Source organism: Vidua chalybeata, chromosome 1 (genome assembly GCF_026979565.1).
Source record: "Vidua chalybeata isolate OUT-0048 chromosome 1, bVidCha1 merged haplotype, whole genome shotgun sequence".
NCBI lineage: Eukaryota > Metazoa > Chordata > Aves > Passeriformes > Viduidae > Vidua > Vidua chalybeata.
In genome coordinates, this window is record NC_071530.1 from 107707930 (window position 1) to 107724402 (window position 16473).

The 16473-nt window shown below is 42.5% G+C and overlaps 1 protein-coding gene across 5 annotated transcripts in view; it reads right to left on the reverse strand.

Moving 5' to 3' along the window:
* The window catches only part of KCTD1 (potassium channel tetramerization domain containing 1), a 67999-nt gene that overhangs the window by 27262 nt on the left and 24264 nt on the right, over positions 1-16473 (reverse strand). For 4 of the 5 annotated variants that reach the window (XM_053961576.1, XM_053961601.1, XM_053961592.1 and 1 more), the window contains exon 2: positions 6074-6252. In XM_053961576.1, coding sequence (XP_053817551.1) covers positions 6074-6252 — 179 coding nt within the window. Of the gene's footprint in view, positions 1-6073; positions 6253-6706; positions 6962-16473 lie in introns of those variants that run through there. The other variant, XM_053961584.1, reaches the window with a different exon arrangement.

A 16473-nucleotide genomic window follows, 5' to 3' on the forward strand; every position in this document is an offset into this window, starting at 1 on the left:
GACACTGCTTTTTACCCTCCAAGTAAATACACATAAGCCCACTTTTACTGACATTTAGAACAGGAAGACAGACATCAATTTTGTGGCCCCTTTCAGTGATGACTCACCACCAGTTACTGACCACATGATGTGAGAACCTGCTAATCTGATGGTGCTATTTCTTTCACCAGTCACCAGCCACAAGCATCAGCAACAACTTGCTGACCTTGCAAGTTAAACATATTACAGGACTACAACTTGAAAAATATTTACTTCTACTGAGGCAACAGTGATGACTGACCTGTGGTGATCATTAATTGAGGCAAAACGAGGTCAATATATACCCTAAGTTCAATATACATACCTAGAGCTACAATTAATCTTGGTTCAGCCAGGACCAGAAAATACCCCTCAGAGCTCTTTATTGACAGATGTGTGTTAAAGAGAGATCTCTTTAAAATATTAGTTGTGTAAATTCTCTGAATTTCTTTAAATAGGCATAAAGTATAGTATCATTCACAGTTCTGTTTCCATTTTCTTTCCAAATCTGTATATGTGGTTACCCTAACCAACATAACTGTACTGCCTGACTCTGTTGAGTCTGGTCCTCATGAATCAACAGTTTATTTTTTATTAATACATGTTACTGATGATACCAACATCATCAACCTCTATCTCAGTTACTGGATCTATAAATATTTATGCTTAGAGATAGTAATCTTTTACACTTTCAGTCATCATCCCAAAGCACTCTACAAATTGTTTTTTTGTTAACCTTGGTAGGAAGCAAGTGAAGTTCAAAGTTAAATCAGTTACCTTGGGTCACAGAACAGGTCAGTGAGAGTCAATGCATTTCCCTATCTCGAGCCCTTACTTTTCCTCGCCACAAGACCATGCAGCAATCAAATGATGAAATATAAAAGGTGAATAACGAGATGACTAAGACAGGATAGATAACAAAGATTGAACTGACCCTCTGCCAACTTCTTCTGCCTATTTCCCTCCTGTCAGGAATGTTACAAAATGTTAAAAAGCTGTGACCTGGACCATTCATGCTAATGCAGCAGACAAAGCTGGTTACAGCAATACTGAAAACTTTCACAGAAGCTTGCCCTTTCACAGAAGCTTGCCCTTGATGTTGCTGTTCTAGAAAAGATACAGAAAGAGATGGACCTCTCAGGAAGACAAATATAAATAAAGAGAGTGGAAATAAAGATGCAGTAACAACCACTCTCTCAATATTTCCTTAAAAAACCCAAATCACCAAATGCTCATTAGTTAGAAAATTTTGTATTTCTTCAAGTTTAGCATAACTTAGAGCACTTTGAGAGGTGCTTTCCAAGGTGAGTAGGAAAGTTGTGACAGGGCTGCTTTCATGCAGGTGTTACAGAGGGAGGCCTATGCAAAGTGCAGACCACCCTCTCCTACCAAGACAGAAGTCTCCAGCATGGTGCTTCAATTTGCAGGAGCTTGAACTAAGGGCCATGTCAGTTCATTTTAGACCTGGGGACTGATAATAGAAACTGGCAGAGCTCTGATACAGGCAAGCATTGCTGCCTGATTCACAGCATGTCCTTGGAAGTCTACCTACACAACTTGTGAAGGATAAGTCTTTCTTCCAAACTGTCAAAAAAGGCCAAGGACAGTCTGGGCATTCTCCTAAGTAATTCTGTGCTCTTGATGCAAAATAAACCCTTACCAATAATAATAAAAAAAAAAAAAAAAACAGTGTCCTAACTGGATCCAAGTGTGTGAAAATTAATTTCCCTGAGGGCTGAGAGTGAAGATTGGGTAAGAAAACTGGGACACAAATGGATTGGTTCATATGAAAACCTGAAATAGCCCTGGGCAGAAATATGGAAGGATTGTGAAATACTGTATAAGAAGAATCCATCTTCATATGCAGGGAGTAACTCAAGATGGGAGATGTAGCAACACAAACAGACACTCTAAAAGGTTCTACAAAGTTATATACAAGGTTTTAAGTGATTTTTTCCCATTCTGTGGTGGGAATATAGGATGTGGCAATCCAATGCCATGGTATTACGCAAATATTTGTACCAGATGACTTGGACAGAACTAATTAAAAGTTCAGATGCTTTGAACATACGAGATAGACAACACTGCTGATATTGCTGATATCAGAGATATCAGACAGCTGATGCTTGTATGATCAAAGTTCTACATCTTCCCATTCAGCTTCAATATTCAGTTGAGGCTGTCTTAGCCTGGTACACAATAACTTTTGGTAGATGCCATGCAGACAGCATTAAGGCTGAGAGTTGTAGGAATGCCGACTCCAAATCGATCCTGCTGCAAGATGACAATGCATTGGAAGGAGAGTAGGCTGCTTGGGTTAAAATATCAGGGCTAACCAGCCAGTGCTTCCTCTCCTCACAGTCATAAATCCTAACACCTCAACCCGTTCTCCTCAAACTTTTTGGTGACCACGGGGAACAATGGCACTGCATGCATGTGCCTGAGCTCTTGGGGGAGAAAGACTCCTTTAGCAGACCCTCATCTTGGATCCTCCTTTCCTGGATTTTTTTTTTTTCCTGTGCAGTGGGAAAAAAACCTATTAAAAAAATCTTTATTTTCAAAAACCAAGCAATTAAAAAAATTTTGTACACCCAAGTCTTTAACAGATAGCTCACTGTTGCCAGGTACCCACCTGAAGATATGGTAACTTCAAGTAAACCAAAGATTGTACAATCTGTGCAGGGCTGAATGCACCAAGGTCTACAGTGGAGAGGTCTCAGTGGAGACAGCTACACAGAAGGACACCTGCTCTCTCCTCAGACTTTAATAGAAAATTGCTATTTATTTCAGCAGAGAGACCTCACATTAGGTCTTCTTGGTAGACAGACTGATTCAAACTTAGGCTTTTTCGTGAAGCCTACGTCTGGCAAATTGCATTATTGAGCTTCATGAGACCATGTTTGAGGCATGTTCTCACTGGTTTCTTGGGAGAACCTGAAGCCTGTTGATGAGCTAAAATATTCATAGGGGATTTTCCTTGTGAAAACAATAGGTTCTCCCTAGTCTGTATTATAACTGGGCTCTTTGAAATTATAAGATACTAAAATCAACTTTGAGGGGTTTTTTAAGCATTATTTCAGCTTCAGAATTTATAATTCTAGGATTACTCAATTCAAACCATCTATTAGATAAGCTGCTTGTCTGTTGGACTGCTTCACCAAGTCAGCTTTTGCCCAAAACACAGATCGGTTCTGATTCTTTGGCTTCTTCAAGCACAAGAGCATTTGAGAGAAACCCACAATTGTCTTTCCAAAGCAAAGGGCAGGGATCCAGCAACAGTAGCAAGACACTTTTACAGTCACACCAAGGTTTCTTTGGTGGAATGAACAGGTATCTGTCAGTAGGCATTTTACATGTCAAGGCACAAACCAGGTTGGGGAACCTAACACAAAAATTATGGAAAATGATCCCTTCAAGCTACAAGTCTTTACCTGATATCATTTAAGGAACTCTTTTTTAAAGTACTCTTTCCAATTCATACTCTACTGTCCAGGAAGAAGAAAACAGCAAGGTACAAGATGAGGTGCTACTGACTCCAAAAGGAGGAGTACACTTGCTCCAAAGCAGAGACTGCTCTATCAGAATAGGTCTCCCTCACACCAGCAATTCAGAGTGACTCCAGAGCTACCGGTTTGAATATCACCCTTTCAATCTCACAAAGAAAGATGACTCTGGTACCTGGCCCACAGATGAAAGGTTCATTTTAGGCTTCTGGCCCTTAGACTACATGCAATATGAGTCAGAAACCTAATGACTTTCGTGTCTCAACCTGTTACATGCTGGAGCCTGCAACCGATGCCTTGACTCATCCCTGGAGCAGCGCTCTTTCAGGCAAGATAATCAAGACCTTATTTTTCATAGACAATACTTCATATAACAGTAAGTCTCAGGAGGTTTCAACTGGCCCAAAACTATCTGTGAGACCTTCCTTAGTTTTGGTATCATTCACACACGTGATATTGACAGAAAAAGAAACATATAAACAATGTTGACAAAAACCTTGTGCTAAAGTTGAGTAATGAAGTTGTAGTCTAGCCAGATGTGAAAATGACAATGTCAGGCTTCAAGAAACTATTTGTATTAATGTCCAAATATTACTGGATAATTTTTACCTAGCACTCACTCTATATAAATATGTACAGACACATATACACACATATATACATCCCGACCCTCCACTGGAAAAAAACCTCATAGCAAAATCTCAGACAAAACCCAAACAACTATATCATGATTACTGGCATACTGCTTCATGCCATTGTCTTGACATTCAAACTAGTATAATAATTACTCTTTTGAAGCTGCTAATGTTAAAAAAAAACTCTCAAGTTCTGGAAGTGGCTGGGAATTCCAGGTTCTAACAGCTACACTGGAAATATTCACTCATCAAGAGGTTCAAAAGACACTGTCAGAACTGAAACACAAACACATGTCAGAACGACTTGAAACAGAATGACTATAACTCAGAGTTTGGGTTTTCTTTAAATTATGTTTGAAGAGCTTTTAAAATGTTTAATTTATTAAACTGGCTTTGATACTACAGGCATAGCTTTCACTTTCAAGTGCTACAATGGCTCAATTGAGCATAGAATACATTAAGCTTAAATTCCACTGCCACCAGACACATTTTTGAATGACATTTTAGTGTTTCTTCACTTGAAGTAATATACTCTCTCTGTGAATTTGACATGAAAACAGAAGCAGCAGCCTCTTATTCTGCATATACAACAGTGTCAGACACCATCACTGCTCCAACTACCAAAAAACCCACGAAGCACTCACAGCTACTAGGAGCTGAACACAAGAAGCTTCTAAAAAAAAAAAACCAAAAGAACAGATTTAGTTTTCAAAGAACAGTTCACGTTTTCCCAGACATTACTTCAATCTACCCTGGCAGACCCAGGCTTTGGCATGGCTTCTTTTGCTCCCCTCTGCCAGGCCTTCCTTGAGGAGGCTGTGACAAGAGAGGCCATGTGCCTCGCTGTGTGTACGGCTCTCTTCCTCCAGCCCTCTCGGGAGCACTACTTCAGCCCACCTAACACTGGGAGCCGATGATGCAGAGGCAGCAGCATCAAGTTCAAACTTCATTCGAACCCAGGCTTTGAATGAAGTCATGAAGTGGGCTTTGTGCCCTTTGAAAAGGCAAGTCAGAGCTGTGGGATCAAGAAACTGAAAAATCCCCCCCCTCAGACTGGAGAGAACACAATGGGCACACTGCCTGCCCTCTAGAGCAGGACTGGGCGGCGAAGGGCAAGGTAGAGATTTGTACCGTGGACACAATGACTTCTTGCTGTTTCATAACCAACCCTTAGAGTTACAGTGCCACTACACTCTGCTTGTCTGCCAGCACCACCAGGTAATGCCCACACACACTGCTAAATGCACTCTAGATTTCTTAGAGATGCACTCTTGTTTTAGCCACTCTACAGGCACGTTTGCTCACACATGCAGCAGTTCTCTGACTGCTTAATACCAGTGAGCTACCAGAGTCACAAATACTTCATTCAAAAGGTACATGAGAGTTAAGAGCCTAATTATTTAAAAAGTCCTAAGATTCTATAAAAAGTATTCTGTTCATACTGTCCTATAGTTTATTTCATTCAACTTTGCCTTTGCCTCAAGTGACACATGTGAGATGGCGTGTTGACAGCACAGGAGAGCAGTTACTGTTCCAAAAGAAACAAAACAAATACTCCAACACCCCCACCTTTGGGATTAAACGCAGTATCACTACAGTTTTTGAATGTAACAAACCACAGCATGGGTGCCCTGGCATAAACCCAGAATCCTAGGTAGTAGAAAGTAAGTGCTCTTTTCTCTCAGCTTTGTTTTAGTACACACGCATCAGGATTTGCAGAAGCGTCATTTGTCAGAAACACAGTGGAGCAGGGAAAGAAAAGTAAGTCTCTAACTGCCTACTAACAAAGAAAGCTAATTTAATTTTGAAACAAAAGGAGCTAAATTCATCATTCTGAGACAGCCCCAGGACGTCCAAGCATGAAAAGGAAGAAAAGGAGTTTGCCAAAGACATGCAGAAGAAGCTTTTTAAAGTTACCTGGAATCGGGATATTTTGTAAGCGTGGCCAGGCTGCTGGTATACATGTGCCCACCCACATCAATGTGAACTGGTGCGTTGGATTTTGTGAGCTGTGCTGGAGTGGGGATGCCTTGATTGTTCAATGGAGATGCAGGGGATCTAGTGATCAGAGGTCTTGACATATTGGGCCGACTGTCCTGTGAAAAGATAGACCTGGATTAATGATCTCCTTTAAAACCTTACAGAAACCCCCAGTCTTGACTCAATAGGACTGTCTGATAGCCTCAGATTATGACTTACTTTTATCTTAGTAAAGCACAGACAAATATTCGTCAGTTTTTAAAACGAATCCAGCTCTGAGATTGAAATGGCTACATTTTAAATAAGTGGGGCAAAACGCACTGATAAAATCCGCAAAGAAGAAATCACGTTCAAAACCAAGTTTTTCCTGAATACTATTCATGACAGTCAATCCATACCAACAAAAAGGATCATTCTCATTTTTAAGAGCTGATGAAAGCACTGACAGAAATCGACACAGACAAAAAGACTGAGAACAATATTTTCCTTAACTGAGACGACCCCAGGTAGAGTTTCTGTTCCTTCCCAAGCCCTCCGTCACTGCCGTACCACCAGAACAGGAATACAAACCCTCAACTCCTCCATCCTGCACACTCTTCTCTTGAATTCCCAATTCACATAGCACAGGAACAGAAGCAGAAACACCTGGACTAGTCAACTGCTCATGGACTGCAGACCACTGGACATCGACAGCCTTTGAGAAAGACATTTTCCATTTAAAAGTTATACGTATGGCGACAGCTGCCCCCGCGTGCCGCACATAGGCTGCGGGTCTGAGCGGCTCCCCGGGGCCGGCGGGCTGCGAGCGCGGAGCGGGAGCCGATGCTTTGCTGATGAATCCAACTTTCAGTCACGGCGGGAGCGCTGCAGCAGCGCGGAGGGAGCAGCGGCCGCCTGCGCGCTGCGGGCGGGGCAGGGCAGGGCGGTGAGCTGGAGCCAGGAAGGCAGGCGGCAGGCAAAGTTGGGGATTAAAATAGAAATGCGTTCAAGAGCGGTTTTGGGACAACCTCGCTTTCGACTGAAGGACAGCTCCACACGGGGTGGAATCTTATAGGGATGCCCTGAGAACTAAAAGCCCTTGCAAATGACCGAGTTTTACATTTAAAAGGTAAGCAAAGCAGCGAGAAGTCAGATACACTTCATCACAAAACTCCCTTTGTTCTTTCAACACCGTCTTTCTGCTGCACAAAGTAATGGATTCCTTGTAAACATCTCCTCGGAGCCAGGCAGCAAACCTCAGCAAAGCGGAGCGCGGCCATCACAGAGAGTTACGGGGCGTTCGGACCAGCAAAGTCCGCTGCGGCCAGAACCAGCGTTTCTCCATTTTTCATGGCTGTTAAAGGACTCAAGTCATAAAGGCAACATGAGCCAGGTAATCGTCTGGCTGAAATGATTTACAGGCCAGCGTTGCACAATAAATCCGAGGAGTATGTAGCAAAAGACATCTATAAACCACAAGGTACTTAACTAATTTTCCTTCATACACAAAAGCAAGCTTCGGTCTAATACTGATAAAAATAAAGGGAATGGAGAAAAACATCTCGTTTAGATGTTTGGGGGGGGGGAAGGAAGGGTTGGGTTTCTCCTCTTTCATTATAAGCAGAAGTTAATATAAATCTGCAGAAATACCAGGCTTAATCACTACAATTGCTGGAGGAGGTGCCTGCAGCGCAAAGAAGACAAGTCCAGACAAAATAAGGTACACACGCTATGCAAAACTAATGTCTGCTACAAATGCTATGTGGTACAACCACCACCCAAGATGCTACTGATCTGCAGAGCGGTATTTAGCAAAATAATGAAGAAAAAATTAAAAACAACAACTACAAAGGTGAAAGTAAGAAGTCAAGGACTGATACAAACTAAGGGTGGGGGGAGCATGCGTTGGACGATTAGCAGGAGGAAAGCAGCAGGTCTGAGGAACACATTTCAGTGCTTAAAAGCAGACAGTTTGGAAAAAATAAAGATAAAATTATCAATGAAAGTTGAGACTAAAACGAAAAATAAATTCTGTAACTTGTACAAGACAGACACCAGCATGTCCCTTCACAGGATCCTCTCTGGCAGAAAAAACATAGCTCTCTTGCAATTTAGCACAGTGCAGCACCACCGAGTCTGTCACAGTTTTTCAATTGGACACATTCTCCTGTATACCTTGCCTGGGGCTGCTCGAGAGAAAATGAACAGATTTGCAGGGTTAATATTGTAGTTAGGCAGGAACCTCATTCAGCATAGCTGTGATAACACTGGCTGCACAAAACAGTAGAAGAATGTGTGGTATAAACATCACTGCCAGGATGGGAGATAGGTTGGAGGACCGTGGGCATTTTAAAAGGCAAAAGAACCCACAAAGCATAAGAAAAGGGAACCAGTTTCCAAACCCAAGTCATAACCAAGCTGCCGTTTACACAGTTTACCTACTAAAACTCCCAAGAAATAAAAATGCTTTATAGTAAAACCTTTTACTCTTTTATTTCACCCTCCTCCTTTTCAGCATTTCCTCTTCAAGTTACCTGTGTTTATGTGTCTCATGAAACAAAGTCCTTCTCAGTGGCTGATATTAAGCACAATAAAGCTAACCTTGCTCCAGTCTCAGCCCACAAAACACATTTCCCTGCATAAAAACAGTTCAGTACCATTTTGGAGACACTTTGAAATTAAGCAATTGTATTTCTACTGCAGTTGCCCCAGCAAAACTAAAGCAAAAATGGGATTCAGAGAAGCAGGTCCTTAAAAAATCCCTTTTTTTTTTTAATGTGGCACAACTCAATAGCACTGTCAGAGCACAGAAGATCACCATTCAGTGAGTACAGCATTTAACAGATCAGAGTTATATAACTGCATTAGTTAAATCCCTGTATTGTTCAGCTATGGAAAGGATAACACAGGGGCAAACAGTCTCTGAAGAAATACATGGGTTGCATTGGATTATTGTGAACGTGGAAGTGAACAAGCTTTGGTAAAAAGCAATTAAAACACGGCACTACTGGTGAGCTAAGCTTCCACCACCTAATGTGATTACAAACACAATTCCTTAGCAAGAATTACAGGTGGAGAGAAGGGAGATAAAGAAACTAAACTCAACAGGCTCCAGCAAGCTATCTGGAACAGCTGACAACAAAAAGAATCAAGAAGCTATTCAGAAGCCTTTCTTGGTGTCAGGCAGGTGAGACATGAACCCAAGAACGGGTTCAGAGCTCAGCCATGGTTGTTCCCACACAGGAGATCACAGAGGTTGTTGTCTGCCTTGGGAACTGCATCAGCTTTGCTCATGAGTGGGGCACAAAGCATGGCCACCACCTGCACTGGCTGGATGGGCAGTGACCCTCCTGACCTGTCAACAGTCTGACCCCTCATAGCTTTCCTCCTCAAACATTTTATTATTTATCCTACAAAACAAAATTAAGAATAGAAAATACAGTTTTATAACAGTTCCATGAACCAAAATACTTCAAATACCCTGTAAAGAATTTATCATTATTAATATCCAGATGATTCCCCCCTGCCTCCAACAACTTTTCATAAAAATTAGTTCCTGCTTTTACTCAGAATGAGTGTATGACAGAGATGATGTAATCAAAAGTGCCAAAATCTATGTGCTAGGCAGGTTAAAGGCAATTAGGTTGTCTAAAACTTTTCAGTTTTGGTTTAGCATACAAAAGCACTGCTCTTAGAGCAGTTTGGGGCTCCTCCACTTCCTTGTTGATATTTGAAGGAGTCTTTCCACAACAAGCAGCTCATAGGCACAAGTTTTTAGAGTAAATCTGAACCTGCTTCACATTTTCTGCTCTAGGCAAGCCCTCCTGTAGGCTCAACAAAAGCAAAAGCAGACCTGCCCTAACTGCTCCTCCTGGGATTTACAAAAATCCGTATAATTTAGAAGCCTTCCTACCAAAGGGGGCCAAGGATCACGGAGAAGAGCTTACAAATCCCTTCTCCTGTCCCTGCCTTTTGTTCTATACCATCTTCTCCCCAGTTCCACTCAAAACATTGCTAAAGAATAAGCCTTTATACCTGAGTTAAAAAAAACCACAGTAGCTGCAGGGCTGAGATGTGCACTCATGCAACTGGTCTACCATAACATAGGAACCATGTCAGTGTTCTGGTAGCAAGTGGAAGGAATAGGAGATATCTGAAGAACACGAGTCATTACAATGTGCTAAGTGTACAAAAATCAAAGAGAGGGGAGGCTTAATCCTCCTCTCAAAATATTAGCACAGGTGTCCTAAGTGTTATTTACACTCTGTGGTCTTGAGTAGAGTCATCCTGGTTCCCTTCTTAAGACAGAAACCTTGACAAAAACCATGCCACTACAAAACAACCCAAGCTCAGGCACAGAAGGACCAACATTCAAGTACAAACTGTCAGCTTGACTCACAGGACTGTGAGGATCATTTTAGTTTGCAGGTCAAGACACTGCTGGCTGGAATTATTTTAGCCAATGTCTTCCCTGTAAGCCAGCCCAGCTCAACCAGAAGTGTATATGCTACTCAGTAGCATATATATTCCCTGTCAAAGCCCCAGCAATTATTACTGCTGAGAAACTCAAAGTTACACATTTCTAATGCCCTTGGATTTTTTGGGGGAAGTGAGGGCAAGCTTATCTGTTCTAGACATTAGAACGAATACTCATGCGGTAGTTCATTCTAAAGTATCGAATCCGTCTGTGTTCATTATCCTTTTTTCACAACAGAGAGACATGAGACAGATGCTTCTCCTCACAAAAGCTTGGTGCTCAGGAACAACTGGAAACAGCAGTTAAACATCCACATCAGCCACCTCCAGCAGAAGAGTCTGAACACATATATCCCACTGTATGGGGAATGAATCCAAAAGCAAACAAACTTCAGAAGCCGGCATCAAATCCCTTCTCCTTCAGTACAGAGCAGAAATCATTCAAGTGTCAGTGACATCTGTGTGCCTGCACTCTGAAATAAACAGCAGGCTGATGCTCCAGGGTGCTTGTGGGATGGGGGAAAGTGCAGCTCAAGAACCTCATCCAAACCAGGAACATTAAGACTGCTCTTGGATTTGGCTCCTACACAAGTGTCCCCATTTTGAAGATGCACTTTTTCAAAACAAACATTTCATTAAAGATTAAAAAAAATAATCATGATCACCACAATGCTTAGACAAGTACACCCCCCCCCACTTTTTTGAATTTAGCAAAAAGAGTTGCCACAACAAAGAGGCTGGAGAAAGCATTTATTCAACATAAACAATATCAGTATGGTACAAACAGCACTTCTGGAAGGCGTAGCAAGCAGGCAGAGATACAAAGCTACATGTCCAAGAAACCCAGAAGCTTATCCTGGTGGAAGGGGAAAATCCCCCCATGGGGACCTCTATGGGCTGCTGATGTCCTCACAACAAATTCTCTAGCTGTCACTCTGGTACTCAGCATCCGCAGATGACACCAAACTGTGCTGGCCCCTCAGACAGAGCCCTGTAAGGTGGTCAAAGATGACCATGTGCACCACACAGAGCATGCAAACTGCATTTTGATCTCAAGGTGTGCATGCCATCATCTTCACCTTCATTCTGAAGAGCCCAGAAGCACAAAGAAATTGCTCAGAATTTTGTCAAAAAGTCTTTACATGTAAGCGCATCCATCCTTTTCTTCTGCTTCTTCACCCTGACACCAATGGTCGGTAGCTCCCTGAGGACATGGCTGGGCTTTACTGCTGCCACCGGGCCTGCAAAACAAAGAAACAGCCCATTGTTTTCCCCAGCAAAAATATGCTGATTGCACTGTCATGTTTTGCCTTTCATCAATATAATACAACTGCCCTTTCTCTCACAGCTGCAAGGTTTAGGATTGCTGACTCTGAACATTAGGAATTATGTTTATAAGGCAAAACTCCAGAACAATTGTGTCTGAGCATCACATGAAAAACAGGCCCAAAACACAATCAGCTGCAATTCAATGCCACAGTAAGCTAAGACACCAGGTCCTCTGAGACTCAATAGTAGTACTAGATTTATTATTCTAAATCTCTAAAGCTTCATTTTAAACCCTGAATGTCTGTCAATATACAACAGAAGGTCAAATTATCCTGTGCAAGACTGTCAAATACAATGGAGAGCTTGAGAAGCAGGAAGGTTTTCTGGATATGCTGAGCCACCAAACTGCAGAAGATCTACTATGCCAAGCAGCTGCTCACTCCTTACACCACAAGTGCCATGCTTGGGGCATTCAGTATTATTTGCAGAAATACATGCAGCAATGCATTTTAGAAAGGTAGGTGTCACAAGGCCACCTGAGAGAGGGGACAGAGATACCCAGAAGGGTCCCTCATAGCCAGAGTGTAGGGTATAGTTCATCATGAAACAAAAACTGTGGCTGAAACTCTTTCCTGAAGGTGTCAGGAACAGTATTGGGCTGTCCCCTGTGTATCCTGAAATAGTCCAAATGCAGATCAAGCCTACAAAGGGCACAAACACACCTCTGGTCACACCAGAGTGGCTACAGCAGTGGTGACTGGAGCACTTACCTGAGGGGACAGTTTCAACTGGTACATTCTCCTTGTCCCAGAGTCACTGGCCCTGGAGTGGAGCGCTGATCTGGCCCCTCAAGACAGGGGTCCCTTGCAGCACATCCCAAATTCTGGCTGCTTTCAGCCTTCTCCTCCTTGAGATGCTGGCACTGCAGAGCACGTACACATGCTAAATGCTGCAAGCGCTGGAGAGATGTGGTGGCATTTCCTTGGTAAAATGAGCCTTGCTGGGATTTCAGAGCTGACCAGGACCTAGAATAAATGACACAGGTGCAGAGAACCAAATGCAAGGCAAGGGGCTGAAGGAAGTGAGGTATTTGTGCTGAGTGGAGAAAGCTGTCTATCTGGAGACGCAGGACAGTTAAAAACCACCCTTGGACAAGAGCTTGGAGGCACCTTGATAATTCCAGAGCCCAGGAGCCAAGTCTATAGCACACAACTAGCTTGAGCAGAACAGCTTTAACCACACTTTCATCAGAAACTTTTCATTGAGCCCCTAAGAAAAATCTTTAAGTGGAGAAAAAGAATTAATAGATAATGGCAGAAGTCAAATGAGGGCCTGTGTTCACACCAGTACAGCAGTTAAAGGCGAGTCCAAAAACCTGGCAAAGTTTACAGAGACAGGATGTATCTTCTCAAGTGCTTATAAAGTTCTCTGAAAACTTCCCTAAGCCTTGAAACTGCAGACAAAAGTTTAATACCTCCCTCAAAATATTTTATAAGTTTGCACTCTTTATGGAAGATTAACTCAGCCCCTTGCTTGTTTGGGTGAGTAGTGCTGAGGTCAGCCCAAATGTTGTTATTTGTTACATCCCTGTTCTTCTGCACTGCCTACCCATTTCTTCCTTGGGCCAAGCACAACCCTTCTGCTGGAGGTGGCTGATGTGCACACTTGCTGTGCTTGGGTCAAGCAAATGGCAAACATGGCCAGCACAGAATCTGACTGAAGCAGGAGCTTTGGAATACATCCAACCCACTGTATTATAGAAAAAACCCAAACGAAACTTGGAGGTCCAGCCCAGATTCACTACCCCCAAACACAAACACTTTGGCTTTCACGATGGAAGGGGAACTTCTACAGCCTTTAGAGGTGCCGATTCAATTCTCACTCAGCAAAAGCGTCCATTTAATTTACAAGCAAAACCGGATTTGAAAGCTGCTCCCAGTTAGTGCACAGCACATCACTGCCCACCTGACACTGTAATAACAGGCTGTTCACCCCAGGATGCAGCAGGCAAAAACATCCCCTAATCATGCTGGAGGACACAGTGTTTAAATGCAGGAGGACATGGGACCAAAGGTAACAGACTTGCCATGACGCTGCTAAAGGTGTCCTATGATATGGGCAGACTGGACAGCTGGCATTTCAGGCCACTTGCTCCAACAAGGGCTTGTCTGTTCTGCACCAGCATCCAATCAAATTAGCAATGAAACCGAGTTAGGAGTGACCAAATGAAAGTGTAACTCCCCAGCCTGAGCTGGACATGACCAGTTCAAAATATTTCATGAGGCACACAATGCAGTGCTCCAGTCACCTTTACTCAAACTTCTTTATTTTCATTTGCAAGAGGAGACAAGTATCCCATCAGATACTGCAGAAACAAGCCAGTAAGCACAAAGTGCTCTCTCATCTGAGCACAGAACGACTGCAGTCATTGTGGACACTTAAAAAAAAAAAAAAAAAAAAAAAAAGGAAACGGTATTAAAAGATGAGCAGTCCCTGGGAAAGGCTTCCAGGTCTGAAGAGCCTTCAGCAGCCTGGCAGCCCTGCCCACAACACTACAGCTTGATACTAAAGTCTTTGCTTCTGCTGCCCTGAGGACAGTTTCATTTACTTTCCTTTAAACCTGGAAAATAGGTTGCTTTTCTTCTCATACCTCTATCAAACCTCAGGTAGCAGAGAAAATGTGAATTTACTTGTACTTCATAGGAAAGCAAGCACACACAAAGGGAGTTTCACCTTTTGCAAAGGGCAGAGATGACAGATTACTTCCCCACCATACAAGGCTTCACTCATTCCAGTGAGAAGCATAGATCCAAATATCTTGGACCACTTCATCCCTGCTGCAAGAGGTTTGGCATGCCAGCTACTTTGCAGATAGCATACCTAAATGCTCTGGGGCTCCATTCAGAGTCTACATCTCCTCCCTGAAAGAGGCAGCCACTCAGTCAGCTCTCCCCAGTCCCACGGAATAGCCCAGCACAGAGCAGTCAACAGCTCCCACTGCCTCTGTGAGGGATGCAGCATCTGCCAGCTCATCTCCTGCACCAGTGAAGGCTGGACTGTGACAGCCACCTCCACCACACATACAAGGGGTTTGGCCAGGAACAGCCATGGGAAGGAACAGGGGAACTCTGAACACTGGAATCCATCTTTCAACTGTTCCCAAGTAGACTACTTGTAGGTTGAGATTTATTAAAATAACTTTTAGTCAGACTTTTCACTCAAGTGCTGTTGCCTTTTATCCACTTCTAGCAGGCACTCTACACATATTTTGCAAGAGTCTTCACATATGGATAAGGGAAAAACAACAACAAACACTCCCTCCTGGGTTTAGAAGGAAAGGACTTCTCTTTGCCAGAACCATGCTGGTATATTTGAATGCAAAGTCAAACAAATCCTTACAAATGGTGTCAAGATTTGAGTGGGAAAGAAACCAAGTGGTTACGTTCTTCTTGGACCAAATTTGCAATCTGTCCAATAATCTTCTGGTGAGAAGTAACACTAAAAAACAAGCATTGTTTTGTTTGCAAGGTAAGATCCTATCAGCAGTACATGAATAAAGATTAATGTCTTGAATTGCAGTTGTATCTGAAGATTTCAAAGACCCATAAAAATGTAGACTTCAGTGGGATAACTGGAAGATTGTCATGAATTGTCAGAATTTGAGAAATGGGTTTCTCTTCTTTAGATTTGACTCACAAACTGAACAAAAAGCCTGTACTGCCTTATTTGAAGTCAGTTTACACTCCAGTTTGAATAGCACCTGCCCCTGGGTATGTTCCAGAAGAACATCTACCTTTCCACAAAGGGAGGCTAACACCCATTGTAAAACTTCCAGAGGCACATTAGATGTCTGTTCTCCCCCCAGCAATTTCACCCTTAGAAGTAGAAGGAACGCTGCCAGTTACAGCCTGTGCTGAGGAAACATGAGTTATAATTTTACCCTGGGAAAATTGCTGAACTGGGAGCTTCTGGTGTGGCATAGGTCTTGCCTTCGCAATCCAATGGTTCTTTTGATTCAGAGAGGCTTTGAAAGGGTGGTGATGAAAAACATAGCCTCTCCCTTTGAATCAGCCAGCCGCCTGCTTTCCTTTGCACTTTTAAATTTGGTTTATTAATTTGCCTAGGAGCAGAAAGAAATAACACTGACCCATCTAGAGAAGATATCTACTTCAGACTGAACATGAAAACAATAAAACACCCCCACTTGTGGACTATCTGAAGAATTTTGTATCTAGAATCACCTTTACCACGCTTAAGAAAAATACAAGAAAGTCTTTATTAGGTCTCCTGGCCATATGAAGAGGAAAAAGGTAAGGGACAAAATAGAAGGATCTGATAAAACCACTTCTTTGAAATGTTGTAAGACACAAGAGCTCTAAGCACTCTCCAGATGTTTCTTGAATCAACCAGTAATAAAATATTCCCAGCTGGAATTGCAATTTTGAAGACATTGAGTCCATTTGGTAATTATGGCTGTAGCCAGTAAAACAGACAGCTTCATCTATAACCTGACTGCAGGAAAAAGGCATGAAAGTGCTTTGAAGCCCCACATTTGTAAATATTTAATTCATGCTAAAGATGTAAACAGAACCGCAATTTTGAAAGTCACAGCT